The sequence below is a fragment of the Leptonychotes weddellii genome, chromosome 9, assembly GCF_054177405.1.
Source record: "Leptonychotes weddellii isolate Sample4059 chromosome 9, ASM5417740v2, whole genome shotgun sequence".
Lineage (NCBI taxonomy): Eukaryota > Metazoa > Chordata > Mammalia > Carnivora > Phocidae > Leptonychotes > Leptonychotes weddellii.
Genome location: NC_138377.1, coordinates 75,020,924 through 75,044,494, shown reverse-complemented (window position 1 = coordinate 75,044,494; position 23,571 = coordinate 75,020,924). Strand labels below are relative to the sequence as shown.

The 23,571-nt window shown below is 39.8% G+C and overlaps 2 protein-coding genes across 22 annotated transcripts in view; one reads left to right on the top strand and one right to left on the bottom strand.

The window, feature by feature from the left end:
* The window catches only part of LOC115940389 (uncharacterized), a 54,407-nt gene extending 40,659 nt beyond the window's left edge, over positions 1–13,748 (top strand). For 10 of the 12 annotated variants that reach the window (XR_014148599.1, XR_014148598.1, XR_014148604.1 and 7 more), the window contains one exon: positions 172–3,083. The gene's annotated coding sequence lies outside the window, so the exon portion shown is untranslated. Of the gene's footprint in view, positions 1–171; positions 3,084–8,156; positions 8,247–9,392 lie in introns of those variants that run through there. The other 2 variants (XM_081831012.1, XR_014148603.1) reach the window with 2 other exon arrangements.
* GANC (glucosidase alpha, neutral C) overlaps positions 1–23,571 on the bottom strand; it is a 68,522-nt gene that overhangs the window by 1,895 nt on the left and 43,056 nt on the right. For 5 of the 10 annotated variants that reach the window (XM_081830986.1, XM_081830985.1, XM_081830983.1 and 2 more), the window contains 10 exons: positions 22,270–22,413; positions 20,661–20,757; positions 16,276–16,377; positions 14,537–14,780; positions 13,078–13,142; positions 11,617–11,693; positions 7,362–7,436; positions 5,251–5,364; positions 3,708–3,820; positions 169–272 (listed from right to left, as the gene is read on the bottom strand). In XM_081830986.1, coding sequence (XP_081687112.1) covers positions 169–272; positions 3,708–3,820; positions 5,251–5,364; positions 7,362–7,436; positions 11,617–11,693; positions 13,078–13,142; positions 14,537–14,780; positions 16,276–16,377; positions 20,661–20,757; positions 22,270–22,413 — 1,135 coding nt within the window. Of the gene's footprint in view, positions 1–168; positions 273–3,707; positions 3,821–5,250; positions 5,365–7,361; positions 7,437–11,616; positions 11,694–13,077; positions 13,143–14,536; positions 14,781–14,834; positions 14,916–15,217; positions 16,177–16,275; positions 16,378–20,660; positions 20,758–22,269; positions 22,414–23,571 lie in introns of those variants that run through there. The other 5 variants (XM_081830987.1, XM_006731710.3, XM_081830990.1 and 2 more) reach the window with 5 other exon arrangements.

Sequence of the window (23,571 nt, the reverse complement as noted above, 5' to 3'; positions counted from 1 at the left end):
ATGAGGAGAAGCAGGATGGCCTTGCTCCCCCTAGATACCAGTATATTTGACCTCCATCAGAAAGTGCAGGGTCCACTTGGCTAAGCGTGCTACATCAGTTTTAGGACTAATCATTTCTTTGCTGCAGATACTTCCATGTTTACACAAACAAATGACCTGTTTTCTCACCAGATGAACGGGTGGTCACAGAAGATGGCTGCTTCTTGAGGCCTAGGACAAAGATCTGCTCCACCACACACTTGCTGGGATAATGACCTCTTTTGTCGGCACAACTGGAATATGGATATTAGGTGGTATTAGGAAAATGAGAGGAATAGGGGTTTGGACTGGTTATTAGGTCAATATCCTAGCCTTGGGAGTTCCCCTCCCATCTTTCCCTATGGAGGCATGAACCATATGGTTATCATGTTTACTAGGATGAAGAGATGGAAACGATGATTCCCTGTGCCGAGGACTGCCTAACCAGTAGACAAACCAGAATCCATTTAACAAGCCATTTGGAGAGAAATCACCTAAGGACACTGAAGTCTCAAATGTGACTTGGACACTGCAATCAGATTTTAAGAAATCGGATACTTAACGAATTGCTGAATGGGCAGATAAATGGGATTAATCAGAACTTAAACTGAATTTTTTATTTTTTAGAGAGTGAAGAACAGGAAGATGGAGACAATAAGGAAGGAAGGTTCACAGAGGGATTGAAAAATACTTCAGAGAAACTCCAGACCAAGATGGCAACATAAGAGGCCCCTGAATTTCCTTCCTCCCACAGATGCACCAAATGTAAGCTGTGGAGCAATTCCCTCTTAGAGATACAGAAACTAGCTGAGTGACTCTTATACATCAGGTGACTGAGGAAATAGCCACATCAAATCAGGTAGGAAAGGCTGAAACACGCTCACCGTGACCACTACCCCGGGGACAGTGCCATACAATTAGGAGGGGAACTCCCAACTTCTCCCTGAAGAGTGAAAGGTTTGGACCACACTCCTACTGCCCCAGTGTTAAGGCCCCCACCTGAGTATGGGACCCCAAATCACCTATCAATAATTACTTTAAGTAACTTGAACTAAATCCTCCAATCAATAGAGACAGAGTTGCTGAATGGTTAAAAAGTCAAGACCCAACTATATGCTGCCTATAAGAGACCCACTTCAGCTTTAAGGACACATACAGACTGAAAGTGAAGGGATGGAAAATGATATTCCATGCAAATGGAGACCAAAAAATAGCAGGGGTAGCTAATATTTATATCAGACAAAACAGACTTTATGCCAGAAACTGTAATAAGAGACAACAAAGATAGTTATATAATGGGTCAATTCACTAAGAGGCTATATAACATTTGTAAGTATTTATGCACCCAGTATTAGAGCACCTAAATATATAAAGCAAATATTAGCAGATCTGAAGGTTGAAATAGATGGCAACACAGTAATAGCAGAGGACTTACATACCCCATTTTCAACAATGGATAGATCATCCAGACAGAAAATCAGTAAGGAAAATGTGAACTTAAACTACATGTTAGACCAGATAAACTTAATAGATATATATAGAACATTCCATTCAACAGCAGAAAAATACATATCGTTCTCAAGCACACATGGAACTTTCTCCAGGACAGACCATACATTAAACTAAAAACAAGTCTTACCAAATTTAAAAAGACTGAAATTATATTAAGCATCTTTTATGACCATAATGGTAGGTGAGTAGGTATCAATTACAAGAAGAAAACTGGAAAATTCACAAATATATGGAGATTAAATAACATGCCCCTAAATAACCAATGGGTCAAACAAAAAAATAAAAGGTAAATAAAATATCTTAGATTAAAATGGAAACATAATATACCAAAACTTATGGGATGCAGCGAAAGCAATTCTAAGGGGGGAGTTTATAGCAATAAGTGCCTATATTAAGAAAAAGAAAAATCTTAAATAAACAATCTACCTTTACACCTCGAGGAACTATAAAATGAAGAACAAACTAAGCCCAAAGTTAGTAGGAGGAAGGAAATAACAAAGATCAGAGTGAAAATAAATGGAACAGAGGCTAAAAAGATCAGTAGGAAAGATCAATGAAACTAAGAGCTAGTTTAAAAAAAAATAAACAGAATAGACAAATCTTTAGCTAGACTCACCAACAAAAAAAGAGAGAGGACTCAAATAAAATCAGAAACGTATCACTGTATGTTTACTATACTAGAATTTAAATAAATAAAATTAGAAATGAAAGAGGAAATGTTATATTTGATACCTTAGAAATACTAAGGATCATAGGAAACTACTATGAACAATTACACGCTAATAATATATTGGATAAAATAGAAGAAATGGATAAATTCCTAGAACATACAACCTACCAATACTGAATCATGAAGAAACAGAAAATCTGAACAGACCAATTACTAGTAAGGATACTGAATCTGTAAACAAAAAACTGCCAACAACGAAAAGTCCAGGACCAGATGGCTTCACTGTTGAATTCTATCAAACATTTAAAGAATATCAATCCTTTTCAAATTCTTCCAAAAATGGAACACTTCCAAATTCATTTTATGAGGGCAGCATTATCCTGATACTAAAGCTAGCAAGGACAGTACAAGAAAAGAAAATTACAGGCCAATATCCTTGAGGAACACAGATGTAGAATTCCTCAACAAAGGACCACACACCATGATCAAGTGGGATCTATTTCTGGGATACAGAGATGCATCAACATAGGCAAATCAATAAATGTGACACATTACCTTAACAAAAAAGGACAAAAATAATATGATTATTTCAGTAGGTATAGGAAAAGCATTTGACAAAATTCAACATCCTTTCATGATAAAAACTCAAAAAACTGGGTATAGAAAGAATGTACCTCAGGGCACCTGGATGGCTCAGTGGGTAAAGTGTCCAACTCTTGATTTTGGCTCAGGTCATGACCTCGGGGTCGTGAGATGGAGCCCCATATCGGGCTCCATGCTGAGTGTGGAGCCCCCTTAAGATTCTCTCTCTCCCTCTCCCTCTGCGCCTTCCCACTCCCATGCTCCTGCTCTCTCTCTCTCAAAAAAAAAGAAAAAGAAAGAATGTACCACAACTTAATAAAAGCTGTATGTGACAAGCCCACAGCTAACATACTCAATGGGGAAAAGCTGAATCAAGATCAGAAACAAGAAAAGGATGCACACTTCTCACCATTTTTGTTTAACATAGTACTGGACATCTTAGCCAGAGCAATTAGGCAAGAAAAAGAAATAAAAGGCATCTAAATTGGAAAGGAAGAAATAAAATTGTTTGTATTTGCAAATGGAAATAGGGAGAGGCTGGTAAAAGGGTACAAACTTTCTGTTATAAGATGAATAAGGTCTGAGTATCTAATGTATAAGATGGTGACCACAGTTGACAATACTATATTGTATAACTGAAATTTGCCAACAGAGTAGAACTTAAGTGTTCTCACACACACACAAAAAGTAAATATGTGAGGTGATGGATGAGTTAATTAACTTGATGTGGGAATCCTTTTACAGTATATACATGTAGTGACTCACCATGTTGTACACTTTAAATACGTTAGAATTGTGCTTGTCAATTATTTAGTGAAGCTGAAAAAAACACTCCATAAATGACCATCAATAATTTAAGTAGTACCTTAAAATATTAGCTGTGTTTTTGAGGATCGCATATTTAAGAAAGCACACAGCTTTTTACCTGTTGATCAAAACACCTGACAAGAATGAAAACTTCCTATGCAAGAATTGCTTCTGGTGGAGGTATTGGAATGAATGGCCGTCGTCGAGATAGAATTCACCCATGGCAGAATCCTGGAGAGTGAAACATAGAAACATAGATAGAGAATGTGCTTATATAATAGCTTACTAGGAAAAGCATGTCACCCCCTAAAGGAAGTAAAAAATTTGTGAAGAATTTTGTTAAACAAAAACTTAATATTCAAGCTGTACAATGTAGTCATATAAATATATACATTCAATACCCATTAGTGAAATAATATGAATAAGGAAGTCACGTAAGAGGAGCTCAAAGAGTAAGATCTTGTTGAAAAAAATTTAAACTACAAAATATGGTCAGTGGCATAGGTGGCTTCTTTGAAAAAAGTTCACAGAATGAAACTAAAGCTAAAAAAATTTAGTATATAATGGATGAGATTAGCTATCTTTAGAAGCCCTCCACTTATAGGATAGCATCTGGCTCCTATTTCCTTTCAGTAGGAGGACCCCTCTGGCATGTCAAACAAAGTCACAGCACGCCAATGGCCGTTTACTGTTCATTGACAATGCTTGATGTGCTATGGATCTCGAGTCTCTTGTATTTATTCTGTGGTCTGAGGCTCATAATTTGGCCCAATAAGAATGTCCTAAGTGAAACAGATGGGAAAGCAAGCTTAATTATTTTATATTTGCATAAGAGTATGAATTTGTGTTCAGTCCTGTAGAAGAGGAAGAGTTTGTGTTGGTACTATAGGTGGGCAAATGGACAGGAAAGGAGTCTGCTATAGGTTTCATTTGGCTCAAAAGGTCTTCTAAAGGGGTGCCTGGGTGGCTCAGATGGTTAAGCATCTGCCTTCGGCTCAGGTCATGATCCCAGGATCCTGGGATCGAGTCCCGCATCAGGCTCCCTGCTCAGTGGGGAGCCTGCTTCTCCCTCTCCCTTTGCCTCTCTCCCTGCTCATGCTCTCTCTCTCTCTGTATCTCTGTGTCTCAAATGAATAAATAAAATCTTTAAAAAAAAAAAAAACTTCTAAAAAGGACATACAAATTCTGGATCCTTCTGAGCTTTACCCCAGATTTTAGTTGTTTGAGCCATCTGATGAAAACAGAGTCATTGTGTGGGGCTGGTGTTCCTGAAATGTTACATAGATATAGGCACCTTTTTATAGGAGACTGAGTTTTAGGGCTAATCCATGTGGCAGGCTGACTAGGCCCAATGGTCAATTAGTCCAGTGGTAATCAATGCCAAGCTGCAGAGCACCAAGGGTCACAGTGCCCCGGAGGAAATTTTTATCATTTCTAGTTCTTAGAGTTCTCTTCAGAACAATTCCAGAAAAGCCAGGTAAGCTGGACTATGATTCAGAAATGATTCAAAACTTTGATTTCTAGAAAAACATCAGAAGCACCCATCCCATCACTGGGGCTTATCATTTTTACATAGTGTCACATACTCAAAAGGCCACTACTCCTGTAAAGAGATAAAGTAGTAACGAATGAGATGTGTAAAGGTAACATTTTCCAAATACCTTAGTGCTTAGAGCCACCCGGAGTCCATATGGGGAATCAGTCATGTAGCCTGTGGATTTTCCTATAGTCGTCTTTATTGGTACTATACTTCCACCTCGCTGAAATACCGGTATCTGTAACAGAACAATATGCTCAGGGAAGGAGTATTCGTAGAAAGCAATTTCAATATAGAATCTAAAAATATTTCATTATACAAGACTCCCATTCTTTACAAGTATAGACTCAAAGGTGAAAGAAATTTGTGAGCACACAGATGGAAAATATGGAAGCCATGGCATTAAAAGGAAAAGAGTTCCAAGACTAAAAAGTGGTCCATTTTTTAATTATCAGGGAAACTTCTCACCCTTCATCAATTTGTTATCTATTCTGCCTATCCTATCAGTAGTTCCTATTTTGTATTTTTAATTTTCTTGCCAAATAATACACGTGTTTATTTCTAGGGCCCTGCTAAGGAGTGAGTTTTTGTACCTGTGTAAGTAGGCCCACATGTATGTATGTGTGCATATAAAATATTATGGTTTCTTGGTTTCAGGGAGATGACTCTGTCCTTACTAGAGTCTACACTCTTCCTGCTCCCTGCTTCCCTGAATCACCAGGGTGACGGACTCAATTCTGAGAGTAAATTTGTGAAACTTCTGTTGTAGAGGCCACCAAAGACACCTGAAGTGACTCTAACCACAGGTTTATAAGCATGGCCCATACCTATGGTTCTGGAATGGCATTCCCAGCAAGGAAAGCCCAGGAAATTTCCTGCGTCCCCATACAATCCTCTGTAAGGAAGCTCTTTGGATCATACGGGGGCTTGTACTTCGCTCTGAGTACAAGAGGGAAAAAAGTACAAGAATATAAGTGAAGTTGGGAGTGACGGTGGAGTAGTTAAGATGTCCACCCTCTGACTCACAGTTGGCAGCAAGAAGTAAAGCACATTTATCTCCCCCTCATCAACCAATCACTTCTTCTTTTCTTTTTTCCCCAAAGACCGAGGTAGTAAGTTAGTAAAGAATGGGCTCTGAAGTGGGAGTGCAGCTGACCTGGGGTCTTATCTCAGTTCTGCCACAATCTAGCCACAGCCCCGGACAAGTAATTTAACTTCTCTGAACTCAGTTTCTTCACCTGTAACCACGAGGGATTGGAGTAGATGAATGTTAAGGTCTCTTTCAGATCTGAAAGTTGACATCTGAAATCGTTTCATTATGGAGTTCATACTACTGATAACAGCTTTAAAAAATAACGTCAATATATCTGTATTAATCCTAACACTACTTAGGGTCTGCAGTAGTGGTTGTGATTTAGCGGCAAGAGCAAACTTCCCTTCACAAGTTCAGTCTGGATGGGCCCCCTTGACTCTACCATCGTAACTGACAGCCTTCCCTTGGGCCTAGAGGGCCAGGGTTACAACTGAAAACTCATGTTTTGTGACTTGGTCCTGTAGGAGGACATTCTGTATGGTGTGTGTGGTGACCGCCATTTTTACTCTGTTTTCAGAGTTATTATTTTTCTTAGGCGTACAAATGGAAATATATGGGAAGAGCTGTTTGTCCTTGACGCTTCATACTGTGAAATCAGGCTATACGTGGATACTTTCATCTCACGTTTTCACGGCTTTATTGGTATAATTCACATGCCATACAACTCACCCATTTAAGGTGTACAATTAAATGTTTTTAATTAGAACACTAATGCCCTTGGTTCTTTCTATGTAGGCATATGGTATGGACTGAATGTGTCCCCCCAAAATTCTTATGTTGAAGCCCCAACCACCAATGTGACTGTATTTGGAGATAGGGCCTTGAAAGAGGTAATTAAGGTTAAATGAGGTCAGAAAGTGGGGCCTTAACTGATAGGATTAGTGTCTATAAGAAGAGACATTAAGAGAGCTCACTTTCTCCCTCTGCCACGTGAGGACACAGCCAGAAGGTGGCTGCCTACATGTCAGGAAGAGAGTCTTCACTAGGAAGTGAATTGTTGGCACCTTCATCTGGGACATCTAGAACTGTGAGAAAATAAACTTCTGTTGGTTAAGCCACCCTGTCTGTGGTATTTTATGGTGGCAGCCCAAGCAGACGGACATAACACAACAGGTAAAAATAACAGCTTGAAAATGACTTACGGTGTCTAAGGCTACCGGGATCTTCACAGTACGTGCCCCTGCCCAATGAGCAAATGTTTTATAGTCATACCAGACCTGGAAAGGAACAGACCCTAATGAAAAAGAGTATATGAGCAAGTCTGCTCACAATCTCATTATTCAGTAAAGCATTCATTTATTTGGATTTCAAATAACCGGAATGCTAAAATAAGTATAATTAAAAAAAAATCTTAAGTAGAAGTTAGCAAGAACATATGTTTTTAAGAAGACCCCAAAAGGACTAACCTAGTACTGTGATGGATTAAGTTCACTAAAAGGCCATTCATTTGTCCATCCATCCATCCATCCAAGTTATTTACCCAACAACCTACCACATGCCCAGCACTGCTGGGCACGCATGGGTGAACAGAAAGACAGAGTTCCTGCCCTCGTGGATTTTATAGTCTGGTTGTCTTATAAACTTAATGTGTTTATAGTAAAAAAGATGATGGAAGAAAGAAAAAGCAGTACCAAGGAAGAAAAGCACATTGTAAGCAAATAAATTACAAATGAGGCAGGAGAAAAGGGAAGTGTCAGAGAAGGACACAGACCCAGGAGAAAGACAAATGGAAACTTGGATCGCTACTATAGTATCATTTTTTAGCAGAGTACAATTCAGGGACAAGGTTCAAATTCTTATCTGGGATCCTGGTCAAGGCGGTTTAGTTGCTGAAGTACCAAGAAGGTCCTAGAGAGTAATTTGATAGGACAAATCCTTAAGACATCACCACCACCAGCAGCAGCATGGAAACAAAAACCTCTTTTTCTCTTTTTTAGCCCAGTATGATTTCTGGCAGCCAGGAGGTGACAAGGTCACCTCCTGGGATTACCACATGCTTTCTAGAGCTGCCCTGTCCCACGGTGAAGGTGAGAGGGCTGTGGCCTGACCATCGTCAGCTCCAGTGAACTCTCAATTCAACAGGATCAACCCCACCTTGTCTCTATGTATTATCTTTGGCTGGATCCAATTTGCTAATGTTTTGTCAAAGATTTCTGTGTCTGTGTTTATGGGAGATACTGTCTTAGCTTTCTTTGACAAATTCCAGTAGCTTCAGATAGAGTAGTGGGAGTGAAAGGTAAAAAATAAAACAAAACAAAAAAATGGACTTACATAAGATTTTGGGATTACCTGTCTACCATTTCCAGAACTAATTAGAGTAAGAGGTATATGTATAGGGTGTGTACTCTGGTGTTATACACAAAGGTCCCCAGCCTTGGAAGAGTAAAACTGGTATAAAGTACTATGTAGATCAGATCTAGTGCTCAGTCACCAAGCTCCTCAGCAAGTACTTACTGAAGGCCTACTACCTGTCAGGTACCCTTCTAGATGCTGGGGATAGAGAGTGAACATAACAGAGGAAAATCACTGCCCTTAAGAAGCTAACATTCTAATGGGAGAGAAAGATCATCAACAAAACATATCAGTAAATATCTAGAATGTTAAAGGTGTCGGGTTCTGTGGGAAAAATGAAGGATGAAGGGGGGCTGGACAGTACCGGGGCAGTGGGAGTGGTCTGTAATCTTAACTAGGTGGTCAGAGAAGGCCTCACTGAGAAAAAGCTATTCGAGCAAAGACTTCAAATAGAGGGAATGGGCCATCTAGAAATATGGGGAAGAGTGACAACGAGGAACTGTAGGTAGCCCCCTTGCACAGTGTGATGTGGGACTAGCTAACTGGTGAGGTAAAAATCTGGCAAGAAATGGCTTGGCTCATCTACCTAGGGTTTTGAAGATGTAGTGAGAGAAACAATCACAGAACACTCAGGGAAATAGTGTTGAAGGAATATGTTACACAGTCATTGCAGTGTGCTTGCAATGATGATAGGTCATTAATAAAATGTTTTTATTAATTAAAAAATTAATTAAAAAATTAATCTGTGGCTACGTCAGAAGGGGAGCTAGTTCCTCTTAAGGGGAGCCTACTGCTTTGTTAAAATCGACTTGAGAAACTCTCAGTGAAGTGCTTGGCAGGACAATTTATTTAGCTGTTGTTGTATTTAACCTTTTTCTCAGGTTTTTACTTGGTGGGGGAACCTTTATAAAGAGCCCTCATCTTCAGAACTACAAATTACTGGAGAAACCAAGAGGAAAGAACATAATTGATGAACCTTCTGGAGAAAAGCCTGGGTACTGTCTTATCAATAAAGACAAGCGTAGTGGGCTGAAGTGGCCCCTCAAAGAGTTCTATGCACTTCCTAATACTGGGAAGGAGTGAATATTACTTTCTATGGTAACAAATTTGATTAAATTAAGGATCTTGAGATTAGAAGATTATCTGGGATTATCCGGGTGGGTCCTCAATGTCATCACATCACCCATAAGAGCAACAGAAGAGGAGACACAGACGCACAGAGAAGGCGCGTGAAGACGGAGGCGTAGATTGGAGTGACGTGACGTGGCTGCAGAGCCAGGAACCACAAGGACGGCGGGCGGCCGCCAGAAGCCAGGACAGAGCCATGGAAGAGATGCTCCCTCAGGACTGCTAGAAGGAACCAAGCCTGCCGACACCCTGGTTTGGGGCTTCAAGCCTCCAGAACTGGGAGAGGATACATTTGTGTTGTTTTAAGCCACCAGCGTTGTGGTAAGTTGTGACAGTGGCCTCAGGAAACTAGCCCAAGCAAACACACAAAGCTGGGTGGACAGAGACCACTGGCAGCGGTGTTTCCCGGTATTTGCCACGCCAGCACTGGACGGTCCTAAGCAGCGAGCGTGGCAGGCTCAGCGACCTCACCACCTGCCTAGACGGTCCAGGAATAGAGAGATATATTTTTAAATTTGAACTTTAGTTAACGTATAGTGTAATATTGGTTTCAGGGATAGAATTTAGTGATTTACCACTTACATACAACAGCCAGTGCTCATCCCAGCAAGTGCCCTCCTTAAAGCCCATCCTCCATCCAGCCCATCCCCCACCCACGTCCCTCCATGACCCCTCAGTTTGTTCTCTGTAGTTAAGTCTCCCATGGTTTGCTTCCCTCTCCCTTTTTGCCCCATCCCGTATGTTCTTCTGTTTTATTTCTTAAATTCCACATACGAGTGAAATCATTTGCTATTTGTCTTTCTCTGATTGACTTATTTCGCTTAGCATAATACACTATAGTTCCATCCACGTCATTGAAAATGTCAAGATTTCAATTTTTTGATGGCTGAGTAATATTCCATTGTATATATATACCATGTCTTCTTTATCCATTCATCTGTCAATGGACACCTGGGCTCTTTCCATAGTGTGGCTATCACGGACATTGCTACTATAAACATCGGGGTGCATGTGCCCCTTCAAATCACTATGTTTGTATCCTCTGGATAAATACCTAACAGTGCAGTAGGTGGGTCACAGGGTAGTTCTATTTTTAACTTTTTGAGGAGCCTCCATACTGTTTTCTAGAGTCAGTCCAGGAATATCTTGACATGGAGGTCTCACATCAGTTTGGTAACCTTCATGCCTCCTCCCCCTGCCTGCAGAAGCCTCTGATGATGCTCCAGTGCTCAAGGACTCTCTCCAGGATCTGTCTTCTCCTTGCTCCCCATTCCATACCCTCTTTTCCTGGTCTGGTGCCCCAAGTTTCTGCCCTGCCTCTTCTCCTGGCCCCTCTGCATATATCCTTGGTCTGTCCCTGGAGGCCGTTGCTGTTCTTCTCCATGGCCCTCTGCTCTGCAGCCCAGGGGCTAATCCTACCTCTTCCCTGGGCCCTGCCTGGGTTCAATGCCCTGGGTTCCAGCAGTGCAGGATGATATTTTATACTGTGATAATAATCAATGACAATAACCAACAAAAGAGCTGGGAGGCTAGAGGAGCATAAAGGAAAGTCACCACTGTTACTTTTTACCCACTTTGGTGAGTGTCTGGAGACCGGGTTTTGGTACCAAAAACTTAGAATTTAGATAGAGCCAGAAACAAAGAGCAAAGTCTTTTTTACTTATGCTTCCCCCCAGCGACTGATACCTCTTAGCAGACTAAAAATTTCTTCCTGTGTTTACAAGGAGTCACACAAGTCCAAGTGTGAAGGTAAAGAACCATGCTGACCTTCCTTGGTGTTCTCCCTATTCATCAATTTCTCCCCACTCTTCCATTGAGGTCGTGACCTACAAGAATCTTCAGTTGCTACAGGCATTTGGGCTGTCTTCACAACTGCATGATGCAGAAATCTATTTCCTAACAGGGGCTAATTCATCAGAATGAAGGGAGGAGATAGGAGACAGGCAAGATACGTGGCTGTTTGTCATATATTCTTACCTCATTTGATCCTGGCAGAAACACATCAACTGTGCTGGCTTTTGGTTCTGTGACTGGATGAACCAATAAAGCACTTCCTGAAAAACAGAGAAGAAATAAAGTTGAATTATCATTCCAAGAGGTCTGAAAACATCCTTCTCCTTTCAGTGCTTCTGTGGTTTTGGAGACCACTCAGCCATGAACTTGGTGAAAGTAGAGACCTTGGTTAGTTGAACCAATGATTCATCAGAGAGACGCATTATTAGAAAGAGGTCTGGTGCTCAAACCAGTGACTGCATTCTTACTTATCATTCGTCCACTTATGGCATATTAGGATAATAGGGAGGGACCCTGACACGGTCTATCAGTCTCATTTGCACATCGCCGCTAGTGCCGGGAGTCTGAAAGAGCCGTCCCGTTTCTCCAGGTGCGTCATTGCCTGCTGTTAGTGATTTTGAAAACAGTGAGCCTACAACTGTTATCCAGAAGCGTGATCAGCATGGATAGGAGTATATCCACGGGCAGTTATCATTAGGAAGGCTGTAATTCTCTTAAAGGCAATCTGGATTATTAATTTTGTTTTGACTGTGGCTCCACATGTATGTAAATTTCATCCATTTAAGAATTTACTCTTTAAAATTGTACAAATATTTACTGAGTTCCGGCTGAGTGCCAGGTATTATGCTAGGCTCTGGAGATACAGTGGCAAATAAGACAGTGTCCCTGTCCTCATGGAGTTTGCAGTCAGTATAGACAGATATTATAATTTAATTAGAGGCAAAAGCACAAAATGGAATGAAAGTTATGTAATAAGAGGGACTGACTTTGACTATAGTTGGGTGTAATTAGCTATTAGAAGCAATTCTGGTCAGGGAAATGTTCTCCAAGGGAGTAGCTATTTAAACTGAGACCTAAGAATGAGTGGAGAGGTAGCACTAGGCTTTTTACATTTTAGGATTTCTGCTTTTTAGAAATAGGATGCACCTTTTGGGCAACTCTCTGTTGAGCTTGGTTTCTTGAGTCCTATTCCCAAGGTGATAAACCTCCATATCCTGGATTTGGTGGTCAACCCTTGTTAAAGAAGAGGCTATCACCACCACCCACCAATAACTCTGTTTTGCCCATGAAGTAAGCTCTCTCAGTCTTTCCTGTCATCTGGTCTACTGTTTTCTACTTCCATTCCCTACAGGGGCATCAGTAGGCTCAGGAGTGAATCCAGAACAAGAATCTCAAATTGCATCCACAAATAGAATGGGTTTATGTGAAGTTAACAATATGAGAAGTGCTACCTGACCACAGAAGAGACTTATCAGTCCACTAATACACTAAAAGTCTTAATTTTTAAGATTTTTTAGAATTTTTTTTTTTTTTTTTGGTTTTCTTGAGATTAGGGATTGATTTTTAGTGCTCTTACATTAGGAAATATAACAAAAACATAATTACAGTATTTATCATAATGATAATTAATCAAGAAATGCTCACCCAGCATGTATTCATCTTCCACACCGAAAGTGTCTAGTTCCTCTGGGAACTCTATCCACAGAGGTCTGGGAAGAGAAAAAAATTCTTATTTCAACATCATTAGATGTTTTATTACTATTAAATCACTTATATTTTCAATTTTATAACTATTCAAAGGAAACTGGAAAAGCCAAAGAGCCAAGATTTTTTTCATGATTTAAGATTTTATAAGCAATTGCTAGGATTAGTATCTTTTTCTAATGTTAAAGAGCTATCTACTTGCTGAAATGTTCCAATGACAGATTGAGAATTCTGGTACCTACAATTTTTCCTTCCGATTGTTGAGTACTAAATACTACTCTGAAGGCAGAATCAGAGCTCTGTACAAGTCCAAATGCCTAACACATTCAGTATGGAACAAATTAAATGTTTGTAAAACCATTATTTTATAATGATATAAAATCTGTGCCATGTTTTCATGCTGTCACTGCTTTTCATGCATGCATCCTTAATCATTATCTATTTAAATGAAAAGAATTGGTTTTACTTGTTTTCAAGCAGGCAACATTTTTGGAGGGTTGAGAAACTGTTGTGTGGTTTTTGTTTTTTTTATTATTATTGTTTTACACAACTATCTAGGAGGCATTTGGGTTTATGAAGATAATAAAATCTTCATTATCTGTGCAGCTGGATATCAACTTAATGGTTCTTTTTTTTTCAACCTCATGAGTAAAGGATATTTTTAAGTAAGAGAAACTTATTTTTAGTTTATTCACTAGCCTCTGTAAAAATATATCACTTTCCTACTGAATAGTAACAAAGCAGCAGTCTCAATCTGGCTGATGTCTAGAATCACCAGGGAAATTTATAACAAATCTAGATCCTGACACCTACCCGAAGAGATTCCTAGTAGGTCTGGGGGGTGTGGCCTTGGAATCTAGAGTTTTAAAAAGCTCCCCAGGTGATTCTTATCTGAGCCAGGTTTAGGATCAGCTGATCTGGAAGCCTCGGTGTATTATGTGTCTTTGTATCATTCTCTAACCTAGAAAGTTGGTTTTTCACATCCTGCCTCTAAAACAGAATCAGAATATAATTTATACTATGGGAAAAATGTTCGCCTCAAACTTGGAATGGTTTAGCTCTAAGGTAAGATATAGCCTAAGACTGGCGGAATAAATTGTTCATGAGAGGATTCTTGTGGATTAAGTAGCGAATTCAGTTACAGTCACTTTTTCTTTAAAAAATCTGTCTCCTATCAAGTATTAACACTTTAATCACAAAATAGCAGGGGGTCCGGTTTTTCTGTGACCTCAACTCCTTGACCCTGCTCACAGTTGGTGCTCAGTAATCTGAAGGACATTTGACTAAAAACACATGGCTTTTCTCTTGAAATCACTGTGTAATTACTCCCTTCCCCAATGGCCGGGGTTTTCTGCTGTAGATTGGCTGCTGGGCCCCGCAACCAGGGAAGCCTGTTTACCTCATGACGGGCTGAGCAGCCACATGCGCGCGGTAGAACAGAGAATACCAATAGGGCAGGAGGGTGTACCGCTGCCGGATGGCTTCTCGGATGAGCCGGGTGTGTTCCTCCCCAAAGAGCCAGGGTTCCCGCCGCTTGGTGTTCATGGCAGCGTGGCCACGGAAGAAGGGCTGGTAGGCCCCAGCCTGGTACCATCGCACTAGCAGCTCCGCCTCTGGATTCCCGACGAAGCCGCCTACATCAGCTGATTAGACAGACAGAGGCCGAGTGAGGAAACCGGGCTTCTAACAAATGTTGCACCCAGGTAAGATAAGGGCTTGAAGACTGCCAGGACAAACGTGCTGTGTGTGCACTCAAAGTGCCAGGACAACACTGTGGCCTGAAATTAGGGAGCACATATTTCAAAACTCAGCCTGTTTGGGGATCTGACAATATTCTCTTTGAATCCTCTTTTTCTTATCAAAAGGTCCAAGGTTTTGGGGCGCCTGGGTGCCTCAGTCTGTTAAGCGTCTGCCTTCGGCTCAGGTCATGATCCCAGGGTCCTGGGATCGAGCCCCACATCGGGCTCCCTGCTCGGCGGGAAGCCTGCTTCTCCCTCTCCCACTCCCCCTGCTTGTGTTCCCTCTCTTCGCTGTGTCTGTCAAATAAATACAATCTTTAAAAAAAAAAAAGGTTTTACTACAAGATCAACATTTCTGTATGTTCCCAAACCCAGAAATTGCAAAATATTGACCTGATTCATTAAGTCTGTGTTTAGCCATGTGGTGGGGGTTGACAATTGATTTTTTCTTTCTTTTTTTTTAAGATTTTATTTACTTGACAGAGCACAAGTAGGGGGAGCGGTAGGCAGAAGGAGAGGGAGAAGCAGGCTCCCTGCTGAGCAGAGAGCTGGAGGTGGGACTCCATCCCAGGATCTCAGGACTCTGACCCGAGCCGAAGGCAGATGCTTAACGGACTGAGCCACCCAGGCGCCCCTTTATTTCTTTTCGAAAGCAGCAGCTCAAGCAAGATAAAAATTGTAGAACTAAAGAAAAACAATCAGAATTAGAACTTTAGGTGTAATTTCATGCTTAGTCCTTAAGCAGGATACATATTCCTTGTATGTGGACCAATGCCATAAGAAACACATCTATCAAAAAGTGACATTAACTTGCTGTTTTTTTTTGACGTTAACTTGCTTCTATTCCTACCGAAAACAAGGAACAGCTGGAACTAGTCATGCTGAGCAGCCTCCATATTGAGATTTCTCATCTGCAGAGAATTACTAGGATTTAGGGAAGGCAGCCCATCAGGAAATCATATTTTAACTAAATTTATCTTTCCCAAGAGCGTATCTTTTTTTTAAGTTAAAATATGTCATAGAATTTTAAACCTCCTGAGTAAAAAGCTTATCTGTAAGGCTGATTTCTGATTTGCTAAATTCTTTGTACTCTTCATTTTTCTCACTTGGAAGAAGAAAAGGTATGTTTCAGGAAGAGAAACTCAGTTCTCAAGAGCATCTAAGGAGGAATCAGAGAAAGAGGGAAAGAAGCACTCGGGCTCTCTGATGACTTTATTTCAAGTCCGCATTTCAGACACACAAACTGCTTGGAAGCGTCCTTTCACTTTCCTCATTTTCTTGTTCCTGCAGTTATCCCTGCCTGAAACCGCAAATGAGAAGGCATTTATGACCAGGCTTGACGGAAAAACACCCTCGCTTTTTATTTTCTCTCACTTCAAGCCTGTGGATATCATCTTACCTCCGCAAAAAGAGATCCCAGTAATGCTGAGGGTGAGTAACATAGGGATAGAAATTTTCAGGTAGCTCCATTCTGCTGTGTTGTCGCCCGTCCACACAGCACCTTGGATCACCGGTAACAAGTTATTAAAAAAAAAAAAAATCACAAATCAGCCCATGCACTTGATTTCATAGATTCTTTATTTGAAATAGACAAGTTAATATAAAGGAAAGCATTTCTTTCTGACCTTAAAATATACGAATTCTGGGGCGCCTGGGTGGCTCAGTTGGTTAAGCGACTGCCTTCAGCTCAGGTCATGATCTTGGAGTCCCGGGATCGAGTTCCGCATCGGGCTCCCTGCTCAGCAGGGAGTCTGCTTCTCCCTCTGACCCTCCCCCCTCTCATGGGCGCTCTCTCTCTCTCTCTCAAATAAATAAATAAATAAAATATTTAAAAAAAATATACGAATTCTGGTTTCAGCAATTAAAAAAAATGTATTAATCTTCTAATGTGAAAAAGTTCTTAAAATCCACAAAACCTTTTGTGAAAATGTTCTGAAATGGCACTTATTTTTGAAGTATAACTCAAGCCTGATTTTAGGAGAAACATTAAAAAAATCAACTTTACTGAAATATAATTTACATATAATAAATGTACCTATTTTAAGTGAAGACTTTGATGAGTTTTGAAACCTGTAACTGTCACCACAAGCAGGGTATAGAACCATTTCCATAACTGTAAAAGATCACATGGGCTTTTTTCCCCCCAGAAATAATGGCTTTATGGTTTGCTGATGTTGCTCAGACTAAAATTCTTTTTAAATGAATCCTCTTCATATGAATATTTAGTTAAAAAATCAATTTAGATTCAAAACATTCATAGGATTCTGCATGAAGCAGCTTCTTTGTAGTGAATAACCCTCCACTTTACCCAACCATTGATCTGATTTCTTAAAGTCTTTTCTAGAATTTCATATAAACATAACATAAAACATACTATTTTGTGTTCTAGCTTTTTTCACTCAGCATAATGTTGTAGCTTATTCCTTTTTATTTGATGAATATTCCATAGTATGGATTGATCACAAGTTGTTTATCTACTCACCTACTGAGGGACATCTGAATTCTTTCTCAGTTTTGGCTATTATGAAGGCAGATGCTATAAACATTTCTGTACAAATCTTTGCATGACATATGTTTTTCATTTCTCTTGGGAGAAACTACCTGGGAGCGGAACTGCTGGGTCTGTGTTCAGTGTATGTTGAACACTTTAAAAAATTCCAAACTGGGGGCGCCTGGGTGGTGCAGTCAGATAAGCGACCAACTTGGTTTCGGCTCAGATGGTGATCTCAGGGTCATGAGATCAACCCCCACGTCGGGCTCCGAGCTCAATGTGGAGTCTGCTTAAGATTCTCTCTCCCCCTCTGCCCACAGGCCCCCCTCCCCACCCCCCACTTGTGCTCTCTCTCAAATAAATTTTTTTTTTTAAAGAAAACTCCAAACTGTTTGGCATAGTGGCTATACTGCTTTTTACAGTATCAGTACGTATGACAATTTCAGTCACTCTACATTCTTGGCAATACTTGGTAGTGTCAGTCTTTTTAATTCTAGCTACTGTAGTGGATGTGTAGTAGTGTCTCTCTGTGGTTTTAATTTGTATTTCCCTACGGACTAATGATGTTGAGCATCATTTCATGTATTTATTGATCACTCATGTCTTCTTTTGTAAAGTGTCTATTCAAGTCTTTTGCTTAATTTTAAAAGTAGATGTCTTTATTATTTAACTGTAAAAGTTCTTTATATATCTTGGGTACAAGTCCTTTGACAGATATATATGTATATTGAAGATATTTTCTCTCAATCTGAAGCTTGACTTTCATTTTCTTAATATCTTTGAAAGGGCAGAGGTTTTTAATTTTGATGAAGTCCAAGTTAGCACTTTTTTTCCTTTTATGGTTCATGCTTTTTGTGTTCTCTCCAAGAAATCTTGTCTATCTCAAAGTCACAAAGATTTATGTTTCCTTTTAGAAGTTTTTGATTTTAGCTTTTATAGTTTAGGTCTATATTCCATTTTGAATTACTTTTTGTGTAGTGAGAGGTAAGGTTCTTTCCTCTCCCCCTCCCCCCACTCCATACTCAGGGTTCTGACACCATTTATTGAAAAACTCCTTTCTGCACTGAATTGCCTTGGTAACTCTCTTCCTAATTAATTGATCGTATGTGTGTTGGACTCTTTCTGGATTCTTAATTCTGTTCCATTGATTTATATGCCTATTCCTCCACTCCCTCAAAAAAAAAAAAACCCTCCATAATTTAAGAGGAGTGGTACAGACTACATAAAGGAGACATAATAATAGTAGCAAGAACAATAGTTAACATTTTTCAAGTCCTTACTGAGCCAGGTGATTCTACTTTGCTTGTAGTAGCCCACTTAATCATCACAACCCTACCAGGTAAACACTATTTAACTTCATTTTACAGATGACAGAAATATGGCAAACAGTGATTATTATAGTATACCCTGAGTAACAGTTATTATGTGGTAGAGGCAGGACTGAGCTCAGGCAGTCTGATTCTAAAGCCACTGCTCTTGATCACTGTATAGTAGATAAGAATTTGTGAAGATAGATTATATACCACTAAAGAGATCCACAAAAGAAAAAAATCTTACTAAATCTAGATTAGTCTGGAAGCATTTTTGTCTATCTTCTACCAAAATAGCTTTGTTAGCTATTTTTGTATTAATCTTCCACAGAAATTTTTGGCTGTTGTATGGCCCGCAAAGAAAAATCTTTTCAAGGGACTGTTTTTTTTTTTTGTTTTTTAAAGATTTTATTTATTTATTTGACAGAGAGAGACATAGTGAGAGCAGGAACACAAGCAGGGGGAGTGGGAGAGGGAGAAGCAGGCTTCCCGCAGAGCAGGGAGCCCGACGTGGGGCTCGATCCCAGGACCCTGGGATCATGACCTGAGCCGAAGGCAGACGCTTAACGACTGAGCCACCCAGGTGCCCAGTTTTGTTTTGTTTTTAAAAGGTACTCTAATAATTTTGCTTTGACTTCAAATGAGATAAAATGGTTTTGAAATCAACATGGCGGCATTCTCATCAAGAAAGAAAGTTCTTGTAAAAGCATGCACATCTTTTCATGTCTCATATGGTTGTTCAGTCAGAAGCGCTCTTTGGCTACTGGTCTAAGTGTAAGACTTGACACAGTAGTGTTCTCTGCAATGAGTCACTTGGTACACTTTGTGGCAGGCCAACAGTTTCACACAGAGCACTGAAGACTAGGCAGCAGGCCGATATTTAAGGGATCGGAGATTACTTAGTATGTACATCTTTTATCATCATTTTTAAACTACTTAAAAGTGTTTTCATTAAAAACACTTGACTTTTTTTAGTGATTAAAAATGACCCTTGTAGAGAATATGGAGAATAGAGATAGGTAAAAAGAAAAAAATTTAAAAATCATTCATAATCACCCAGGTACTAAACTTACTGATTTCGATTGCCATCTATATTTAAAAAAAAAAAAATCATGATAATATACTACAAAAACATTTAAGCATTCTGCTCTTTTTCCCCATTTATCATGATGTCACAAACATTTGCTCATGCAATTAAGGCTACTATTTTAAATAGTCTTATAATAGTCTGTCATATGGATATATCATCATGTTTTTATAAATATTCCTTTATTTGGATTTTATTTCTTTTTTTGTTTCAGGAAGTAATGCTGTGGTGAGCATCTCTGCACATGAATCTTTGCCTGAGATAACAATATTTTGGCCTTTTCCAGGGTGCCACAGGGGCTGGTTTTCAGGGCTGGAGGAAGAAGCCTAATAATGTCTATGATACAGGAAAGACTGGATTCTTCAAACTAGGACCTAAGCTCCCAGTTATTTATGCAAGGCCAGAGCACTTAAAATAGCCTTCCTGCTGGAATACGGTTAAGTTGAATTAGATCTGCGTTAGCTAGTAAACTGAATCCAGTTATAGATGACCCTGACCACAAGCAACAGGCAGGCCTATTTTAAGCCATATTGCTAAGTGAAACAGGTGGTTGAAGGAATGTCTAAGAAGACATTTTCCCCTGGTTTAGATAAATCAAACAGAATCAGAGATGACCATCCCAGCAAACAAACTGAGATATTCTCCCAGCAACTAAGTGTCCATTTCTTCAATGGGAAACAAGTAACTAAACTTTACTAAAATTGATGTACTCTGTCTCACAGGACAAAAGGCATACTTTAGGGCACATCACTTGCTACAATCGAAGGCCTTCCCAATTGCCACTGAAAAGGAAGGCCTCAAAACAGTAGCAACATATGCCATAAATGGTTAAAAAAAAAAAAAAGGCAGGTTGCTAACTTACGTTTTTAAGTCTGATCATATGAGCCATTCCTTACCATACTTTTGTGATCCAGCAAAGAAAGAACGTGTAAGAACAAAGGGTCTCTCCTTTCCCTTAGATCGTTGTATTAGTCCTTCTGCGGTAGCCATTTGCTACAAAGATAAAGGAGAAAAATTTCAAAGGGATGATTAGATTAGGACATTGTGCAGACATCCCTAATAAGCTACTGAACATGCAAAAAGTCAACAGTAGGTGGGAATATAAAATGGAAAATATGAAAATCCACCAAATAATTTTCATGATGTAATGAAACTAAATTCCCCTATCCAGAGTGGAAAATTTTCTTTGATTAAAAGAGAAATGAAGATAGTAAATAAGCTAGCATATTCAATGCTTACTATTGCTAAGCATTTTATAAGATTTTCTCTTAAAATCTATCGAACAACCTCTGAGATTGACCGTTTTCATTGATGAAAAAAATTGAGATTCAGAGAGGTTAAGTGACTGGCTCTGGCCTACATAAGAAAATTCTCTAAAGTAGTTTGCAGTTATAGCAAGAGGCTTTCAAGGAAGTAAAGCACAGTTCAGATAGTATGTGTTTATGTAGGCAGCAACTCCCACTGGAAAATATACCAGTTGGTGGGAGGGCCTTAGGAACACAGTTACAGGATGAAAATAACAAAGAACCATGGATATCAATTAGGGCAAATGACTGACAAATGGAAGACAATTCTACCATCTTCTAATGAGAAGGCTAAGTAGTTTATTTTATTTTATTATGTTAGTCACCATTCATTACATCATTAGTTTTTGATGTAGTGTTCCATGATTCATTGTTTGCGTATAACACCCAGTGCTCCATTCAATACGTGCCCTCCTTAATACCTATTACTGGGCTAACCCATCCCCCCATCCCTTCCCCTCTAAAACCCTCAGTTTGTTTCTCAGAGTCCATCGTCTCTCATGGTTCGTCTCCCCCTCCGATTTGCCCCCCTTCATTTTTCGAGAAGGCTAAGTAGTTAATGAAGGCCTTCTAAAAAAAAAAAACTTACTGAAATTCTGTATCTATGTTCTAAATCTTATTCCCCTGGTATGAATATAAGACTTGCTGTATTTAGACATTTGTGAAATTTCATTTTTTAAAAAGATTTTGAGAGTGAGAGAGCACGAGCCAGGGGAAGGGCAGGAGGAGAGAGAGAAGCAGACTTCCTGCTGAGCAGGGAGCCTGACACGGGGCTCAATCCCAGGACCCTGGGATCATGACCTGAGGCAAAGGCAGACACTTAACCAACTGAGCCACCCAGGTGCCCCCGTTTGTGAAATTTCAAAAAATTTGTTTTAATTGCTTTTGTTTATGTATTTATACATTGCCTACTCCAAAAAAAGTTTTGAGGTATTCAATGCCATTTATTAATGACTCCTGTCAAGGAAGATGTTTCTATGTTACCATTAATCTCATAATATCTGTAATTCAAGTTCATTAGAGAAAGAAAAGGTACAAAGAAATAGTAAGTCCTATGTTGGCTACAACCTGTAAGATCCATTGCAGTTGTTAGAAAAGTCACACAAAGAGAAATGAACAATATAGTAAGGCTATTACAAATGACTTTCAACCCAGAAGGCAGGGCACATGAGTCCAAGTGGCTTCTTTATGGATGTCTTACCTGATAAAAACCATAGATGTTGTGCAGTTCCCTGTGCTCCCAATTGCCATGATGAATGGCATTCTTCTGCATGGTTAGCTCTGGCCCTCTAAAGACAGAGGGCTCATTCATGTCGTTCCATATGTAGAGGATGTCAGTAGATCCCTAGGAAGTAAATTTCTTCTTTGGTCGTGATAATACTCCTATAGTGATGATGTTAATATGACAGCCATCCTATTCTTCTTTCATAATCCATTTAATGTATTATTACTATGTTTATTATCTATGTTCTGTCTTCTGTTCCAATGCTATAATAAAAGGTCCACAGGGCAGGGAATTTTGTCCATTTTGTTCATTGATAAATCTCAAACACCTAAAACAGTAGCTGAACTACAGAAGGTTCCCAATAAGTATTTGTCGATGAATGAAAGAATGCTGTGTGGTATTGTCTGTGAAATATACACTGCCCAGCAAATCCACTCCAAGACCTACTCTGGAGAACCCCCATATAGGAAAGGTTGTGAATGTTCACAGTTAGATTCTATAACAACCATCATCTGCTACAACTCTTAACTGAGGGCAATTAAAGCTTTCCACGATAAGATTCTGCCTTCCCTCTAATACTCTGAAGACTTTTTTATTAAAGATTTTTATTTTTACTTGTCAGAGAGAGAGAGAGTGCACAAGCAGGGGGAGCAGCCGGGAGAGGGAGAAGCAGGCTCCCTGCTGAGCAAGGAGCCCAATGCGGGGCTGGATCCCAGGACCCTGAGATCATGACCTGAGCTGAAGGCAGGTGCTTAATGGACTGAGCCACCCAGCCGTCCCTACTTTGAAAGACTTGGCAGCCAGTATACCTGTTTGTTAGCATGGTCTAGATTTTGTATTCTACATAGGAATTGTTCAATTGAGAGTGGGAAGGGGCTGCTGAGTCATCTAGTTAACACGGTATTGAAATCCCTTTTATAGAATCCCTGGTCTCTCAGCATTTGACTCAGTAGCTACAATGACAGGGAGTCCCACAGGAAGCTCATTCCATTACTTTCTAAAAGTCCTGCCCCTTGTAACATCCTCTCAGTGGGTCTGGCTTGTCTTTTGGGATACCACAGAATACATCTGCTGCCTCACCCACATGCCAGTCGTTCAGATGCCTAGGGGAGACTTAAATATATTCTTTTGAATCTACCTTCAACTATTCCTAAACATGTATACTTTATGAACAAGGCTATACGGTTTCCAAATATTTAACTACCTTGACTGTCCTCCTATAGCACTCTCCAAATCAGGGGTTGGCAAATGTTTTCTAGAAAGGGCTGGATAATATTT